General features: G+C 48.2%; 1 protein-coding gene across 2 annotated transcripts in view; it reads left to right on the forward strand.

The window, feature by feature from the left end:
- LOC139237977 (adhesion G protein-coupled receptor E1-like) overlaps nt 1-18,028 on the forward strand; it is an 81,525-nt gene extending 63,497 nt beyond the window's left edge. For both annotated transcript variants that reach the window (XM_070867340.1, XM_070867339.1), the window contains exons 18-19: nt 11,536-11,640; nt 17,412-18,028. In XM_070867340.1, the coding sequence (XP_070723441.1) occupies nt 11,536-11,640; nt 17,412-17,417 (111 nt within the window). In that variant the 3' untranslated portion in view covers nt 17,418-18,028. The remainder of the gene's footprint in view (nt 1-11,535; nt 11,641-17,411) is intronic.
- Nucleotides 18,029-19,955: the final 1,927 nt, after the last annotated feature.

A 19,955-nucleotide genomic window follows, 5' to 3' on the forward strand; every position in this document is an offset into this window, starting at 1 on the left:
CCCCCTCTCTCTCCCCCTCCCCCTCTCTCTCCCCCCTCCCCCTCTCTCTCCCCCCTCCCCCTCTCTTCCCCCCTCCCCCTCTCCCCCTCTCCCTCTCTCCCTCCCCCTCTCCCTCTCTCCCTCTCCCTCTCCCTCCCTCTCTCTCCATCCCTCCCCCCGACCCGACCCAACCCAACCCAACGTCACCTACCTGTAAATCTGGTGCTGGGGACGGGCCCTGCCCGAAGTCTCGGGCCGGCCCGTTCTGCCTTCGGTCCCGAAAGGCCTGCCTGAAGCACTTTCACACAGGTAGGAAGATGGTTTATTTAATCTTTTCTTTGCTTATAAATGTTTATTCAGGTTGGATTTATTTGTATAATATTTGTAGAAGTATAAATAAGGATTTATTATAGAATTTAATGACTTCCCTTCCCCCCCTCTCCCCCACCTCGTTCTGGACACCTAATTTGTAACCTGCGCCTGATTTTTTAATGTGTAGAACAGGTTTTTTCAGTTCTACAAAAATCTTCACTTGCTCCATTCTAAGTTAGTTTGGAGTACGTTTTCACTGTGGAAACTTTGAAATCAGGCGTCAGTGGCCGGACACGCCCCCTTTTGAAGAAAAATTCTGTTCCAAAGTGGAACTGTTCTACCTGACTAGAACTGCAGAAAAAAAAATGTGGAGAATTGCGATTTCTAAGATAGTCCGTTCTCCACCAGTTGCTCCTAAAAATCAGGCCCAAATCATGTGGAAACTTGGGCCCATAAATTCAACATATTTTCTTCCAGATCGTGGTTGCAGATCGCATTACCATCAAGGCTAAGGGCAGCAGTTCTACCCATTTTAGTCCAGTGTCATTGCATAATTTTGCTAACTTATTTTTAAGCATTCCATTATATCTTTCAACAAGTCCAGCTGATTGTGGATGAAAATGTTGGTTAATCTGTAAAGCTTTACACATTTCTTTTACAACATTTCCCATGAAATGTGACCCGTTATCACTAGAAAGCTTAGCAGGGATTCTGAAGCGCGGTACGATTTCTTTTAACAAAAATTTAGCAACAGTAGTGGCATCGGCCTTTTTACATGGAAAGGCTTCAATCCATCTAGAGAACACATCTACAATAACTAATACATGTTTAAATCCCATACACATAGGTAATTCAATAAAATCCATTTGTAAATGTACAAAAGGCCCGACTGGATTTGGGTGGGAGGCAGATTCTACTTTTTCCGTCTTACCCGGATTCATTGTCTGACAGGTAACACAATTTTCACAGATTTGTTTCGCAATTGCTGAAATACCTGGTACATACCAAGTTGCCAAAATATAATCTGCCAATCCCCCTTTGCCTGCATGTGTGAATGTATGAACACATCGGGCAATCCATGGAAGTAAGGATCTGGGTGCCACCATGCGGCCGTCATGGTAAACCCATATTCCTTCTGGATTTTTATAACATTGATCCTTTGTCCAGGTCAACACCTCCTCCATACTGGCCTGTGTCTGAAAGGCCAGCACATCATTAATAGTGGGTGGCGGGTCTGAGCAATTATTTTTCCTTAGTGGGAACAATGACACCTGCATCCCCCCCTTTTGACAGAGCTGCTGACTTAGCTGCATTATCAGCTCTGGTGTTTCCAAGTGCCACTTCATTCGACTGGCCTGTATGTGCTTGGCATTTGATAATGGCAAGTTTTAAGGGGCATTGAATGGCTCACAGGAGATTTTCTACTTGTTCTGCATTCTTGATGGTGATTCCTGAAGAAGTCAGGTACCCGCGAATTTTCCAAATTTGTCCATAGTCATGCGTTACTCCAAAAGCATCCCTGGAGTCACTGTAGATATTAACTGTTTGTCCTACAGCCAGAATACAGGCTCGAGTTAATGCAAATAATTTGGCTTGTTGGGCTGAAAAGGAGCCTGGAAGAGAGGCTGTTTCGACAACATTAAACTGGGTTAAATTGCATAAGCCGCTCTAAGTTGGCCCCTATCATTTCGTAAGGCTGATCCGTCAACATAGTACACTAGATCAGGGTTACACATTGGTACATCTGTTAAATTGACACGTGGTTTAGTCACTAATTCGGTTACAATTTCACATGAATGGGGTTCACCGTCTTCTTTCGTGGGGAGTAGAGTGGCTGGATTTAAGGTAGTACATCTTTTAATGATAAGGTTCGGATTTGATAACAGTTCAACTTCATATTTAGTGGTTCTTGCAGAAGTTAGGTGTTGGGTGGCACATTTAGTAAGTAAAATCTCGACAGAGTGTGGGATATATAAAATGGTTTGATGATTTAGAGTTATTGTCTGAGCCTGTTGTACAGCATAATAAGCTGCTGCCAACGAAGGAAGACATCCTGGTAGTCCGCGTGCCACTGGGTCTAGTTGAGTGCTGAAATACGCTACCGGTCGCTGCCTGTCCCCATGTACAGGAGTCCAAACAGATTGTGCAAAACCCGACTTGTGATGAACAAATAAGTTAAATGGCTTAGTGTAATCTGGTAATCCCAAGGCTGGTGCTGAAGTGAGGGACTGTTTAAGATTCTGGAAAGCATTCCGGGATACTTCATTCCAAATCAACTTTTCTGGTAGTGAGGGCACGGACATGTCTAACAATGGTCTAACGATCTCGGAATAATTCACAATCCATTGCCTGCAATATCCTGACATACTGAGCAAATGTTTCATTTCTCTCTTGGTTATTGGTAGTGGAGCAGAGCAGATTGCTTTTACTCTGTCTTGTGTCAATTGTCTCGTATCTCTGACCAATTCGTGTCCTAGATACCGAACCCTTTCTGAGACAAATTGTAACTTCGCCTTTGACACTTTGTGTCCTTTCGAGGCCAAGGTTTTTAATAACACAAGAGAATCTGTTTCGCAGACTGATTTGGAGGGTGAGGTGAGCAGTGAGTCTTCAACATACTGCACAAGGGTAGAACCTGCTGGTAAAATTACATCTTCCAGATCCTTCTTTAAGCATTGTGAAAATATAGTAGGACTTTCGGTAAATCCCTGTGGGAGTCTTGTCCACGTATATTGGCGTCTTTATACATGAAGGCAAACAGGAATTGGGACTCTGGGTGAATGGGTATTGAGAAAAATGCTGAACATAGATCAATCACCATATAATACGTTGAGTTTGCTGGAATACTGGTAAGTATAGTCGCAGGATTGGGCACCACCGGATAAGTTGGGAATACAGATTTATTCACAGCTCATAGGTCTTGGACAAACCTCCATTTGTCACTATTGGGCTTCTGAACCGGAAAAATCGGTGTGTGACACGGACTTCTAGTTGGAACTATTATTCCCTGTGCCAGCAGAGATGTAATGACTGGCTCGATACCTTGTTCTGCGGCTGGAGACAAGGAGTATTCGGGTTTCTTAGGAAGTGGTACAGTCGAATTGGTTACACTGTCCCCATGTAACGGAGTCAAAACAGATTGTGCAAAACCCGACTTGTGATGAACAAATCAAGATCGCTAACTTATATGGTTGTGCGGTAAGCACCTTTCCTACTTCATTAGAGTGTGTAGACCATAGTTGCTCTGGGACCTTAGCAAGAAGTTCTGTTGTTCCTTGTTGCAATGGAAAGCTAGTAACCGAAAGTATCCTTTCTTCTAAGATAGTATCGAAATATATTTTCCTATTCAATTTGACAGAATAGCCTTCCCTTCCTTCATGTTGCCCCAGAGTTCCATTAAGTGTGGGCATTTCTCTTGTACTATAGATCCTTGCATTCTCTTAACAATTCGTCCTAAATCCTGGGGTTTATGTGTGTCTGCAACCACAAGGGTGCAGTGTGGAACGCTACCTTTAACCCTAAACAAGGTCTGATTGTGGGAGGATAATTCAACTCCTGCCGCTATTCCTTCAGGTCCGATAAAAATTTGTTCAATCATCAATCGATGTTTGCGGTGCAGGAATGGTTGATAAAAGATTTGTGCTGTAGCGTCTGACCCAGTTTTGTCATAATACGCTGTACAGTGTAACGTTTCATGCCAATTTCCCAAGGTTTGAGATTTGAGGTAGTCTGTGATTAACCTTGACACACACCAATATGAACCGACCAAATAGGATCGGGTTTTGCTTAGTGTAAGGTCCAAACTTTTCCAGGCATACAATATGGGCGTTTTGGGTTGAAGTAGTGGGTATGCCCCACATTTATCTCTGGGGACTCGAACTTCCATACCGGCTGGAGAACAGAGGATCGCGGCACTCATTTTGCATAATAGGTCACGTCCACACAGGTGTACTGGAACTTCATTAGAAAGTAGAAATGAATGACTATCTTCATAATCTTCTAATTGTACATTGATAGGGTCGGAGAAAAACATGTGATGAGCGTGTCCAGATAGTCCAATCATTGAGGTTTGATTAGTGGAGGTGGGAATTCCCTTTGTATCTTCCCTCGAAAGGACCAAATAGGTGGCACCAGTATCCACTAGGAATGGAATATCCTTTCCTTGTATTCGTATTTTTACTTCAGGTTCTCCTATGGTATTTAACGAAACGACGGGTAGCTGTTTACTTGTAGTACTTGGATCTGGGATTGAGCGACATTGGTCATTATACGGATAATTTGATCGTTGGCCGAATTGATTTTGATTCTGTGGTCCAAATGGATTTTGAATAGAGAATTTAGTCTGAGGTCTATCATGTACCTGGGCTTGGGTCGCATACGGGTTGGGTTCTAGAGGTGGAGGAGGTGGTCTATTACCAGCCTGTTGAGTCCAATCATAATTTGTTTGTTGCTGTTTTGACGGGCAATTTCTAGCCCAGTGTCCAGTCTGACCACAGTTGTAACAGGTGCTATATGCCCTCGCCCTACACCTCCTCTCCCTCTTCCTCTAAAATTTCTTCCTCTGCCTCGTCCTCTTCCTCTACCCTGTGGAGGGCAGTAGGAAGGTGTCGCTGGGGCGGGTGTTGTTGGAGCTGCTTGTTCCATAAACACGGTGACCTTGCTTTCAGATTCTCTATTTCGATCTTGTATGTCTTTTAACATAGATACAACCTTGGATAGCATTTCCTGTCGCCATCCGAGACAAACTAATTTAAAGGGATCTCTAAGTTCGGGTCGTAGTTCGTTTACAACGGTGCTAATCATGGGAGATTCTAATTCTTCTATTTTCATGCCTGAACATTGGTTCATAATTTCTTAAAACTTCCCACATACAGGACAACACTGCAAAGGGTTAAAAAACTTTCAATCTATCTAAAAAAGTGAGTGGAGCCAAAACAAACAGACTGCTCCACCACTTTCTCAAACAGGCTTTCAGACACATGAAAAATTCATTAATTTTCACCTCAAATATTCCGCAGTCAAAAATCACACAAGCACTTTCATTCAAAGACAGACATTCACAAAAGTCTTTCTTCATTCAACAAAGTTTATTGTTTGGCCGGCTCTATTTTTGGATCCATACTTCACTTAAGATAGTCATTATCAGGTTTTTTTTCCTTTTCTTACATATTGATTTACTTCTTCTGTTAATTTTACGTGGGCTTGAAGAATTGGAACCCACGCCTTTTCTATTACTTTCTTTTTACCTCTTCTACCTGGGTCTCTGTCTATTAGACACTCCTCCAGACATGTTATTCTTTCTAAATCAAATGAACCATCAGGTGGAAATGGCCTGTTTTCACCCTTAGTCCATTTTACCCATTCTTTTTTAGGTGGTCAATTGAAGACTGACCACAATTCTGGAGCATAAAATAGGCTGGTGTGCCCGTTGGTGGTGTTTTACTTGCTCCGGCAGCCATTCTGGATGATTAGGATTTTTCACGGGTTCTGATCTCACAATCCTTTCAGTCAACCGAGTTCTCCACGCCCACTTCTCCTGGCCGTCACGTGACCTAAAAAGGCTCTTAATTTGGGCTCAGTCTGGGTGTGTGAGATATGTTGACACGAACCAACTGTAGTTGATCAATCAGTTACTGTTTCTTTTCTCAATCAATCCTTGTTTTTCCGAATCACAATTTTCCCGAGTGACTCTTCCCGTTCTTCTAATTGCAACGTCGCACGAAAGTATTGAACACAACAGTATAACAAGGACAACCAGGACAATCAACATTCACGCGGGTATACAAATCATAGCCTTAAACTCTATCTAAACAAATAGTCAATTCTCAGTCTGCGTTGTACGCCACTACAGACCGAGTCCTTAACTTATCTTAATAAAATTCCCTTTATGGTTCTATCACACAAGGACCCCGATCCTATCACACAAGGACCCTGTCCCTTCTAAGGCAGCCCTATCACACAAGGAACTTTTCTTCAGCGACTTGTATTATCCTATCAAACAAGGAGAATGCAATAGTTAGGAAGGACATTAGCTTGGATGATGTGGAATCTATATGGGTAGTGCTGCAGAACACCAAAGGGCAAAAAACGTTAGTGAGAGTTGTGTACAGACCTCCAAACAGTAGTAGTGATGTTGGGGAGGGCATCAAACAGGAAATTAGGGGTGCATGCAATAAAGGTGCAGCAGTTATCATGGGTGACTTTAATATGCAAATAGATTGGGCTAACCAAACTGGAAGCAATACGGTGGAGGAGGATTTCCTGGAGTGCATAAGGGATGGTTTTCTAGACCAATATGTCGAGGAACCAACTAGGGGGCAGGCCATCTTAGACTGGGTGTTGTGTAATGAGAGAGGATTAATTAGCAATCTCGTTGTGCGAGGCCCCTTGGGGAAGAATGACCATAATATGGTGGAATTCTACATTAGGATGGAGAATGAAACAGTTAATTCAGAGACCATGGTCCAGAACTTAAAGAAGGATAACTTTGAAGGTATGAAGCGTGAATTGGCTAGGATAGATTGGCGAATGATACATAAGGGGTTGACAGTGGATGGGCAATGGCAGACATTTAGAGACCGCATGGATGAACTACAACAATTGTATATCCCTGTCTGGCGTAAAAATAAAAAAAGGAAGGTGGCTCAACCGTGGCTATCAAGGGAAATCAGGGATAGTATTAAAGCCAAGGAAGTGGCATTCAAATTGGCCAGAAATAGCAGCGAACCTGGGGACTGGGAGAAATTTAGAACTCTGCAGAGGAGGACAAAGGGTTTGATTCGGGCAGGGAAAATAGAGTACGAGAGGAAGCTTTCAGGGAACATTAAGATGGACTGCAAAATCTTCTATAGATATGTAAAGAGAAAAAGATTAGTAAAGCCAAACATAGGTCCCCTGCAGTCAGAATCAGGGGAAGTCATAACGGGGAACAAAGAAATGGCAGACCAATTGAACAAGTACTTTGGTTCGGTATTCACTAAGGAGGACACAAACAATCTTCCGGATATAAAAGGGGTCAGAGGGTCTAGTAAGAAGGAGGAACTGAGGGAAATCCTCATTAGTCTGGAAATTGTGTTTGGGAAATTGATGGGATTAAAGGCAGATAAATCCACAGGGCCTGATAGTCTGCATCCCAGAGTACTTAAGGAGGTGGCCTTGGAAATAGCGGATGCATTGACAGACATTTTCCAACATTCCATAGACTCTGGATCAGTTCCTATGGAGTGGAGGGTAGCCAATGTAACCCCACTTTTTAAAAAAGGAGAAGAGAGAAAATAGGGAATTATAGACCGGTCAGCCTGACATCGGTAGTGGGTAAAATGATGGTATCAATTATTAAGGATGTCATAGCAGCGCATTTGGAAAGAGGTGACATGATAGGTCCAAGTCAGCATGGATTTGTGAAAGGGAAATCATGCTTGACAAATCTTCTGGAATTTTTTGAGGATGTTTCCTGTAGAGTGGACAAGGGAGAACCAGTTGATGTGGTGTATTTGGACTTTCAGAAGGCTTTCGACAAGGTCCCACACAAGAAATTAATGTGCAAAGTTAAAACACGTGGGATTGGGGGTAGTGTGCTGACGTGGATTGAGAACTGGTTGGCAGACAGGAAGCAAAGAGTAGGAGTAAATGGGTACTTTTCCGAATGGCAGGCAGTGACTAGTGGGGTACCGCAAGGTTCTGTGCTGGGGCCCCAGCTGTTTACATTGTACATTAATGATTTAGACGAGCGGATTAAATGTAGTATCTCCAAATTTGCGGATGACACTAAGTTGGATGGCAGTGTGAGCTGCGAGGAGGATGCTATGAGGCTGCAGAGTGACTTGGATAGGTTAGGTGAGTGGGCAAATGCATAGCAGATGAAGTATAATGTGGATAAATGTGAGGTTATCCACTTTGGTGGTAAAAACAGAGAGACAGACTATTATCTGAATGGTGACAGATTAGGAAAAGGGGAGGTGCAACGAGACCTGGGTGTCATGGTACATCAGTCATTGAAGGTTGGCATGCAGGTACAGCAGGCGGTTAAGAAGGCAAATGGCATGTTGGCCTTCATAGCGAGGGGATTTGAGTACAGGGGCAGGGAGGTGTTGCTACAGTTGTACAGGGCCTTGGTGAGACCACACCTGGAGTATTGTGTACAGTTTTGGTCTCCTCACTTAAGGAAGGACATTCTTGCTATTGAGGGAGTGCAGCAAAGGTTCACCAGACTGATTCCCGGGATGGCGGGACTGACCTATCAAGAAAGACTGGATCAACTGGGCTTGTATTCACTGGAGCTCAGAAGAATGAGAGGGGATCTCATAGAAACGTTTAAAATTCTGACGGGTTTAGACAGGTTAGATGCAGGGAGAATGTTCCCAATGTTGGGGAAGTCCAGAACCAGGGGTCACAGTCTAAGGATAAGGGGTAAGCCATTTAGGACCGAGATGAGGAGAAACTTCTTCACCCAGAGAGTGGTGAACCTGTGGAATTCTCTACCACAGAAAGCTGTTGAGGCCAATTCACTAAATATATTCAAAAAGGAGTTAGATGAAGTCCTTACTACTCGGGGGATCAAGGGGTATGGCGAGAAAGCAGGAATGGGGTACTGAAGTTGCATGTTCAGCCATGAACTCATTGAATGGCGGTGCAGGCTCCAGGCAAAACTTTGGTGAAATGACGCCCCCCTGCTAAAAATCTCTAAGCCGTTTGTTATTTTTTTAGACTGCTTTCTTGTTCTTTTCCATTCCGTTGCTTTAATCGTCAGATTACACACACATTCACTCAGTTGCAGTAATGCCGGACCAGGGGCTGGATTTACAGCTGTTCTGTTTTTGGGGTGGGAAAGTTAGCGGCTGGGAATAGGCCGCGCTTTAGACTGGAAGTTTGGGCATCTGGGCCCTTGGCCAGGGGGCACAGTGCCAACGGAGGCGGTGTACAACTTTTTGAGGCGCAAAAATGGGAAACTCGCGAACTGAAGTGAGCTCTGAGAGAGGCCTTGTGGTGGGGGGGGGGCCGGGGGCGGGGTGCGGGGAGTTGGAGGGAGGGGGTGGAAACCTGGAGCGCAAAGGACCAGAAAATTCAAACCCAGGCCTTCATTGAAATTTCATACCATCCACAACCAGTATGAGAGTTACAGGGCACCACACTTTCCATAATTCCGGTGTCTGCTACCCAACACTGTTTCGTTAATCTTATATTATCTTTTGCTTTTGATCATTACATTCCATGCATACTATCAATAAATAATGGTCCATCAAAACTACATACAAATGCCAACAGGAATCACAATGTAAACTAAACAACCAGGCGTTCCACTATCCTGAATTGTTTCACTCTTTGCAATAAAAGGCTTGCCATCCATGTTATTACTAAACCACACAGGTGACCAAATTGACACATTCAAATCTGGCTGAATGACTTTCACACCTTCCAGTATCTTCTTTCCTGTGAGGACATCCTCTGCGTTGATCTCGTACCCAGTGTACAACCTACGCACAGCAAAACGCTGTTAGAAATGTTCACCCAGCGTGTGCTAATCTGACAAACCGCGCAGAGCGGATACGGCAATACGTGCATTCACTCCCACAGTTAGCAAGGATTGATCTCTTTTTGAGCTCTCTCCTCACCCTCCTCTCCTCTCCCCACCCCTCTCCTTCCCTCCTCCCCTCCCCCCGCCTCTCCTCCTCCCCCTCCTCTCACTTCCCCCCTCCCCCTCCCCCTCCTCTCCCTCTCCCTCCCCCCTCCTCTCCCTTCCCCTCCTCTCCCCTCCCCTCCTCTCCTCCGTCTCCCCCTCCCCTCCACTCCTCTCCCCCTCTCCTTAACCCTCCTCCTCCATCCCCTCCCCTCCACTCCTCTGCTCTCTCCTCCTCTCCCCTCTTCTCCGCTCCTCTCCCCCCTTCCCCCTCCTCTCTCCTTCCCTCCCCCCTCTCCTCACCTCCCCTCCCCTCCTCTCACCTCCCCTCCCCTCCACTCCTCTCCTCTCTCCTTCCCTTTCATCTCCGCTTTCCCCTTCTCTCCTCTCCTCCCCCCTCCTCCCTTCCCACTCTACCTACTGCTCTCTTGCTGTCCCCTCTTATCCCCTCGCTGCCCTCCGCCCTCACTGCCCCTCCCCTCAGTACGGGAAGGCAGTGGGCTCTCGGACCAGGGCGTTCCCTAAGGCACTGCCAGGGAGCAGGAGCAAACCTCGCTGGAAGCCTTGCCGTGCGAGAACTGAATTAGCTCCGTCTCCTCAAAGCATTCCTTACCTTCTGCTGCTGTGGAGCAAAACAAGGCGAGGGGTCGGCACCGAATCCCAACCCGTCAACATCCCATGGGCAGGAGGCAGTGAATGGAGAGACTGGCAGCAATGGGGGAGAAATTCGCGAGCGCCCGGTTAGGGGCGTTAACTTAACACGCAAGCAGTGGGCCGGGCTGATCGCTCGTGGGCAGGAACACGCGACAAAAACTGCAACAGGGAAGGAACATTGTTTTTTTTTTACGTACCTCGGCGCCCTCACCTTTAATCATCGCCCCCGAAGCGCCCGGCCTCCCGATGGATGCCGCCTGCAGCTCCCGGTGTTACCACCCGCCGATGCCGCAAGGGGCGGTACGCACGTTCGGGTCTTGGGGGAGGGGCGCGCGACGCGCACGGCGATGACATCACAATCTCCGGGCGAAGACCGGGGGCGCAACGCCATACCGCCACCGCAAAAAACTCCTGCCGAATATGGCGATGTTATCGCCCTCTGGGGGCCATAATGGGAGGCGCTAACCAGGCCAATTTCTGTGTCTGCCTAGGGCCACAAGTGAAGGGTGTGAAATGTTTTATTAGAAGCACAGGGAGATGGCTTTACTGAAATGGGTTCTGTTATGTCTTTAGATGCTCTGATAATGAGTCCACGAGGCAAAGTATTGTACTTGAACTGTAGTGACCTTAGTCCATTTAATATAACTCCAGAGTGAGGATACCACATAGTGGACTCTCTTTTATACCTCGGTACCTATGCTGTAAAGGTGACCCTGAGCATCCACCAGTTGCGCCCTCTGGTGGTGCCAGCATAGTATATACAGTGTGAACCTTGTTGATGGTACCTCCGATAAACAAGTCTCCATCTTGTGCAACTATACAGTGACTACACAGAGAGTATATCTATAGTATGCATATATAACAGGTTCCTCCTACAAAAGCCACGTACTTTGTGAATGAGAAATCCTCCATGTTCAATCTTTCCATTACACGTAACAGTTACAATCTGTTCTCTCTGCGATCTGTGACTACAGGTGAGAGATGGATACCGGGCCTGCTTCAATAGAATGTGCCTGGTCAGGAAGAAACCAAGCTTCGCGGATTCTGGGTCCACCAGTGTGCCGATGACCACTACCTCAGTAAGTAGCCAGCTGCCCCATTGTGGAGCAAGTCCTATGTTACCGAGCGCGTTGAGCTAATGGTTATGTTCGCGCCAGGGTGTCCCTGGAGATGGCGCATGCGGTGTCCACTGGTACGCTCGCTGCCTTCAGCTGTGTGTCCCCTCGTTCCAGAGGAAATAGTTTCTGACTTCGGACCTTGTGGCCTGAATGACTCAGTACCTCACCGTGGCGTGCGTTTACCCACTGTAATGTATCTGCTTCCTGGGTTCTTTGCTTAAGAATTCATAGCAACACATTGCTATTAAGAACGAGTTGGTTTATTAACAAAGGTTTAACAATCACATTACACATTACCAGTTCATCCACTAGGCTCACAACCACCTGTCTCATCGTGAATGACCTAGACCCAACTGGCTGGGGTTTTATTGAGTCTTGTGAACACCCCGTGACTGGCTAAGCCACTCACAACTCAACAGCTCTACAACTATTTTTGTAAAACGTTAATACCAATGCCCCCTTATTAAAGGGGCACTAATACCGACAAATTAAACTTTTTCAAACATGTCAAATTAAAATTTAGTTGCCGGGGGCGATGATGCAATCCAGTCCCTCTGGTGCCCACCTCTCGCGGAAGGCCATGAGCGTACAGGTGGACACCGCATGCTCCATCTCCAGGGACACCCTGGCGCAAACGTAGTCGCGGAAGAGAGGCAGGCAGTTGGACTGAACGAACCCCTCGACCGTCTGCTGCCTCGACTAGTTAATGGCCAACTTGGCCAGGCCCAGGGGCAGTCCTATGAAGAAGCCCTCCGACCTGCCCGCTCCCCTCCGCACAGGATGCCCAAAGATCAGTTCAACAGCTCTACAACTATTTTTGGTGTATATATAAACAAGTGCCCCCTGGTTAAAGGTGGGGGGGTCACACACCAAAATCTTTCAATCAAGTGACCCCTTGTTTTTTTTTTGAGGGCACCAAAAACACAAGTTATACAAGTGCCCCCTGGTTAAAAGGGGGGGGGGGGCACTAAAACCGACAAACTTGAACAAATTAAACTGTGATATTGTGGTTCAATTAAAATTTGGTTGCCGGGGGTGATGATGCACTCCAGTCCCTCCGGCACCCACCTCTCGCGGAAGGCCACGAGCGTACCGGTGGACACCGCGTGCTCCATCTCCAGGGACACCCTGGCTCAGATGTAACCGCGGAAGAGAGGCAGGCAGTCGGGCTGAACGGCCCCTTCGACCGCCCGCTGTCTGGACCGGCTGATGGCCCCCTTGGCCATGCCAGGAGCAGGCCCACGAGGAGCCTTCCGACCTGCCCGCTACCCTCGGCACCGGGTGCCCAAAGATCAGGTCAACAGCTCTACAAGGCTGTGAGCATGCTCACAAGTGCATATATTACACCCACTACTCAACTGGAGGAGTTTCTCACCCATTCTTCTTCCTAGGCAGTCCCTCGTATCGAGGATGACTTGCTGCCACCAAAAAGGGATGAGTTCACAGGTGTTTCAACGAAGGACCTGATATTCCAGGTCCCAAACTGCATCTTAAAAGGTGGAAGATGCCTGTGCGTGGATTTTTTAACGTGTGGTGGCCATTGCACACCAGCCACCACACGGGCTTCACAGAGCTAGGTCTTGGTCCAGTGTCAAGGGTTAACCAAGACGACTGGAGACCAGCTCTGCTGCACGGACCTAGTGCGCGCACATATCACAGTGTGGGCTGGGCCCGTACTGCCCCTGGGCCCTCGGCTCTTCTGGGCCCCAAACTCGTGCCTCTCCTGGGCCCCGATCACATTGCTCCTGCTGTACCTGCCCGCACTCCAATCAGCGACCTGGACCTTGGTGACGTCCGATCCAGTCGCCCTCTTCATGGCCGTCGCCCTCCTGCACCAGCTCTCGCTGCTCCCTGAAGTAGTATGGCCGCCATGCTGCTCCAGGCCGCCGATCGCCTTTTATGGTCCCGACCTGCCGCTGATGTTTCCTCATCCATTAGTTAGCCACTGGCTCGCAACATTTGATGTAAGCGATGTCACTAATGCCTTGTGTTGAGTTGATTTAGGATACTGTCATATATCCATGCTGACCTCGTGTGAAGGGGTTACATACTGTCAAACATCCTTTGACTCTAATGCAAGCTGAGAACTAAGAAACACTGAAACGTCTGGTAATATTTGTCATAAATGTATACTGTGTACATACTATGCTGATATCACTAGAGGGTGCAACTGTGGGAGGCCCAGTCAGCAGTTGTATAAAAGGCTGGTCACCACATGGCTGCCTCACTCTGAGTTACAATAAAAGAGACTAAGGTCACAGCAGTTCAAGCATAGCACTAGGCCTCGTGGAGTTATTCTGCAGATAGGTAGAGACATATTAATATTCTTTATTAAAACAAACCAATGAGATAATGAACCACAACTGTTTACATGCAGTGCATTCGAGATATAGGCACCAAATTTAACTCACATACCGGGGACTCCTCACAAGGTCGCAACCGTGCCATTATTAACTGCTTACACTAGCCGTGGCAAGACTAGAAAGGTCCTCAAGGGGACCCCCGTATCTTTTATACGCGTAAATACGTCCCAATTATAGCAGCCATTATAGCAGCGTGCAACACCGATTCAATGGGGGAGAAATTCATTTCCTCGCAGTTTGGGGACGGTAACATCAGAGAGACGGGACACCCTAGCGCCACGTGCTAAAGTTTCCCCCCCCACCGCCACCACAAAAAAATTGAGATTAGCGCTCCCGGAAGGGTTAAAGGGGCGGGCCCAAATTGCAGGCTTTGCAAATTAGATAATGAGCGACCTGGACCACCGGGGAGCGGGGGAGCCCCGCGATCCGGCAGAGCGCCGGGGCTGAGCGATCGCGGCCAGGACCCAGCGCAGGAAACGGAGCAGCAAGCGGGAAAACCAAGGTAAGTTTATTGCTTTACTTCATTCGGCTGCCCCGCCGTCGCCCCGGTAACGGCCAGCCGCCCCTGCAACCGTCGGTGTTTTCGCCCGGCCCTGCCGCAGGGGGCGGGAATGAATTTCGGGGCCAGGGCGCTGCGTGCCGCGATGACGTCACGATCTCCGGGCGAGGGACATCGGAGTGTAACGCCGTAGCGCCGCCGCTAAACCCCCGCCCAATCTTCTTAGGCAGTCCCCCGGAGTCGAGGAAGACTTGTTTCCAGGATAAAAGTGAGTTCTCAGGTGACTGAAGAGTCCAATGCGGGAATTACAGTCTCTGTCATGGGTGGGGCAGACGGTGGTTGAAGGGACGGGTGGGTGGGGAGTCAGGGTTGCTACACGCTCCTTCCGCTGTCGACGCTTGGTTTCTGCATGCTCTCCTGTATGGCTCAGAGACATGGACCATGTACAGTAGACACCTCAAGTCGCTGGAGAAATATCACCTCCTGCAAAATCCTGCAAATCCCCTGGGAGGACAGACTCACCAACGTTAGCGTTCTTGTCCAGGCCAACATCCCCAGCATCGAAGCACTGACCATACTCGATCAGCTCCGCTGGGCAGGCCACATAGTCCGCATGCCAGACACGAGACTCCCAAAACAAGCGCTCTACTCGGAACTTGTCCACGGCAAACGAGCCCCAGCTGGGCAGCGGAAACGTTACAAGCACACCCTCAAAGCCTCCCTGAAAAAGTGCAACATTCCCACCGACACCTGGGAGTCCCTGGCCAAAGACCGCCCTAAGTGGAGGAAGTGCATCCAGGAGGGCGCTGAGCATCTCGAGTCTCATCGCCGAGAGCATGCAGAAATCAAGCGCAGGCAGCGGAAGGAGCGTGAGGCAAACCAGGCTCCCCACCCACCCTTTCCTTCAACCACTGTCTGTCCCACCTGTGACAGAGATTGTGGTTCTTGTATTGGACTGTACAGCCACGTAAGAACACATGCTAAGAGTGGAAGCAAGTCTTTCTCGATTCGAGGGACTGCTTATGATGATGATGATGCATGCTCTCGGCGATGAGACTCGAGGTGCTCAGCGCCCTCCCGGATGCACTTCCTCCACTTTGGGCGGTCTTTGGCCAGGGACTCCCAGGTGTCGGTGGGGATGTCGCACTTTATCAGGGAGGCTTTGAGGGTGTCCTTGTAACGTTTCCTCTGCCCACCTGGAGCTGAGTGGAGCTCTTGTTTTGGAGCCTCAGTGTCAGACGATGCGGACAATATGGCGGGAGGCGTTAACAGCGCTGCGTCTGTTCGGTAAGTCAACTGCGCTCAGTTAGTGCCTCCCTGGGAGGCCCAAATGCATTGAATTTCGCCCTCAGTGAGTCTGTGCTATAACATCGTTACTCACTCCTGAGAAACCATGGGTATCAGTTCTGGTCTATCTTCTTACCTCCCCAGTATATCCCTAAGACAAGTCTATTCATAGCAGCTTAGCTGCCTACAGTCACTTGCCTGATTTACTGTATCTTCATTAACTGTACAGGGTATTGGTGAGGCCGCACCTGGAGTACTGCGTGCAGTTTTGGTCACCTTACTTAAGGAAGGATATACTAGCTTTGGAGGGAGTACAGAGACAATTCACTAGGCTGATTCTGGAGATGAGAGGGTTACCTTATGATAGATTGAGTAGACTGGGTCTTTACTCGTTGGAGTTCAGAAGGATGAGGGGTGATCTTATAGAAACATTTAAAATAATGAAAGGGATAGACAAGATAGAGGCAGAGAGGTTGTTTCCACTGGTTGGGGAGACTAGAACTAGGGGACACAGCCTCAAAATACGGGGGAGCCAATTTAAAACCGAGTTGATAAGGAATTTCTTCTCCCAGAGGGTTGTGAATCTGTGGAATTCTCTTCCCAGGGAAGCAGTTGAGGCTAGCTCATTGAATGTATTCAAATCACAGATAGATTTTTAACCAATAAGGGAATTAAGGGTTATGGGGAGCGGGTGGGTAAGTGGAGCTGAGTCCACGGCCAGATCAGCCATGATCTTGTTGAATGGCGGAGCAGGCTCGAGGGGCTAGATGGCCTACTCCTGTTCCTAATTCTTATGTTCTTATGTTCTTATGTCATTGAGGTAGTGTCTCCAGTGGTTCCAGACCTGACTTGCATTGTCGATACAGATTGAGTATTAATAGGTTAAAAGCTCAACATGGCTATTCGACCTTGTGCATGGGGGATGGAGTATAAAAGCAGAGAAGGCCTGCTCCAGCTATACAGGGTATTGGTGAGGCCACACCTGGAGTACTGCATACTGTTTTGGTCTCCTTATTTAAGGAGGGATATACTTGCATTGGAGGCAGTTCGGAGAAGGTTCACGAGGTTGAATCCTGAGATGAAGGGGTTGTCTTATGAAGAAAGGTTGAGCCGGTTGGGCCTGAGAATGAGAGGTGATCTTATTGAAGCATATAACATTCTGATGAGGCAGGATAGGGTAGATGCAGAGAGGATGTTTCCTCTCATGGGGGAAGTTAGAACTAAGGGGCATAGTTTCAGAATAAGGGGCCGCCTATTTAAGATGGAGATGAGGAGGAATTTCTTCTCTCGGAGGGTCGTGAATCTGTGAAATTCTCTGCCCCAGAGAGCTGTGGAGGCTGGGTCATTGAATATATTTAAGGTGGAGATAGATTTTTGAACGATAAGAGAGTCAAGGGTTATGGGGAGCGGGCGGGGAAGTGGAGTTGAGGCCAGGATCAGATCAGACATGAACTTATTGAATGGCGGAGCAGGCTCGAGGGGCCGTATGGCCTACTCCTGCTCCTATTTCTTCTGTTCTTATGTTCTTATTGTACACCTTTCCTTGCACCTCACACATTGCTTCTTTTTGTTTTTCTCAACAGCCGTAAGTAATTTGGCAGAAAAATGATGTTGCTACGTTTCACCGGAAGTTTCCGCAGTGGGAGACGAGGCCGCCTTCAGACCTGCCGCGTGGTGTTCACCTTATCCCCGAAGAAGGCCAATTATTCTCCTTAGCAACGATGGACAGATGATGATGTAGCAATGGCCACATGGGTTAGCAAAGTCCTGGCCATTGCAGCGAAAGCCCTGGCTGTAAATATTTGGCCTCATTGCTGTGTACAGTGGACGCCTTCAGAAAGACACAGACTTGTTTCCCCTCCGCAGCGAACAGATGAGCCACCGAAACCAGGAGCCGCCCCACTGCGGCTCCGCCCCCACCCCCCAACGTTCCATCGCTGCCTTCACCTTGAGTTCTCTCCGAGTGAGTGAGCCATCGATGAGTGGATTCCTTCTGGATTTTCAACAGAGCCCCGTGTTCACCTGACGCCCCGCGTGCACCAGATAGTGGAACATAGACCTTGTCCGATCATGGAGCCGGTCCTGGGTTACCAGTCAGACCGTTATGTTGTCTCATTAATGCTAGCTGACTCTGGCACCTGCTCCTGAAGCTATACAGGTTCAATGGTCTGAAATCCGGAATCCTCGGGACTGAGTCCGTGCCAGACTTTGGATTTTGCCAGATTGCAGACAAGGAAATCAATAGTCTGCAATCCAGAATCCTCGGGACTGAGTCCGTGCCGGTTTTTGGGTTTTGCCGGATTTCGGACCTCGCCGCCCGCCGATCCTCCGCTCCGCGCCGAAATATCCGGTTTTCAGACAATTCCGGATTTCGTAAGATGGATTTGGGACGTTGCTTGCACTGCCCTAGGCCTGATTTGCTGCCCACTTGCGATGGGATGCTGAGGCCAATTATAGTCCCCCAGCTTCGATCCGCTGGCCCACAGTGCAACAGCGATTGAACACGGAACCTTCCTCGTTTGTGTGGCTCAGGTCCAGCCTGGGCGCGATGGGCCGAATGGCCTCCTTCTGAGCTGATTCTATGATGCTAGTGTAAAATTGTCTCAATCTGGCGAATACCCGTATCTCTCAAAAAACCAGTGAAGCATTATGTTGGGTGTGTGTTTAATTACGCAGCCTGAATGCGTAAAGTATTTTGGATGTATGAAGTGTCAGCTTGGCTCAGTTGGCAGAAGGTCGTGGGTTAACACAAGTGCCAGGCAATGGCTATCTCCAACAATAAAGTGTCGAACCACCTCCCCCTGACATTTAATGGCATTACCATCGCCGAATCCCCCACCATCAATGTCCTGTGGGTCACCATTGACCAGAAACTTAACTGGACCAGCCACATAAATACTGTGGCTACAAGAGTGGGTCAGAGGCTGGGTATTCTGCAGTGAGTGTCTCACCTCCTGACTCCCCAAAGCCTTTCCACCATCTACAAGGCACAAGTCAGGAGTGTGATGGAATACTCTCCACTTGCCTGGATGAGTGCAGCTCCTACAACACTCAAGAAGCTCGACACCATCCAGGACAAAGCAGCCCGCTTGATCGGCACCCCATCCACCACCTTCAACATTCACTCCCTCCACCACCGGCGCACCGTGGCTGCAGTGTACACCCTCTCCAAGATGCACTGCAGCAACTTGCCAAGGCTTCTTCGACAGCACCTCTTGACTTGGAAATATCTCGCCAATCATTCATCGTTGCTGGGTCAAAGTCCTGGAACTCCCTCCCGAACAGCACTGTGGGAGCACCTTCACCACACGGTCTGCAGCGGTTCAAGAAGGCGGCTCACCACCACCTTCTCGAGGGGCAATTAGGGGTGGGCTTGTCAGCGACGCTCACGTCCCATGAACAAATAAAGAAAAAGTCCCACTCCAGAGACTCGAGCACATAGTCCAGGCTAACACTCCAGTGCGGTACTGAGGGAATGCTGCACTGTCGGAGGTGTCGTCTTTCATGAGATGTTAAAGTCTGCTCGATCCAACTGGTATAAAAGATTGAATGGGATGATTCGAAGAAGGGGGGCGAGTTCTCTCGGCGTCCTGGCCAACAGCAGTTTAACTCCTCATTTCTTACTTGTGGGGCCATGTTGTGCATAAGCTGGCTTCTGCACTTGTTGCCATAACACAGTGACTGCACTTCAAATGTGGTTCAGTGGTTGTAAAGCATCTTGGGATGTCCTGGGAATATACATAAATGACCTGGAAGAGGGGACAGAGTGTAGTGTAACAAAATTTGCAGATGACGCAAAGATTAGTGGGAAAGCGGGTTGTGTAGAGGACTCAGAGAGGCTACAAGGAGATTTGGATAGGTTAAGCGAATGGGCTAAGGTTTGGCAGATGGAATACAATGTCGGAAAGTGTGAGGTCATCCACCTTGGGGGAAAAAAAACAGTAAAAGGGAATATTATTTGAATGGGGAGAAATTACAACATGCTGCGGTGCAGAGGGACCTGCGAGTCCTTGTACATGAATCCCAAAAAGTTAGTTTGCAGGTGCAGCAGGTAATCAGGAAGGCGAATGAAATGTTGAGAGAGGGATGGAGTACAAAAGCAGGGAGGTCCTGCTGCAACTGTATAG

Source organism: Pristiophorus japonicus, chromosome 24 (genome assembly GCF_044704955.1).
Source record: "Pristiophorus japonicus isolate sPriJap1 chromosome 24, sPriJap1.hap1, whole genome shotgun sequence".
Classification (NCBI taxonomy): Eukaryota; Metazoa; Chordata; class Chondrichthyes; family Pristiophoridae; genus Pristiophorus; species Pristiophorus japonicus.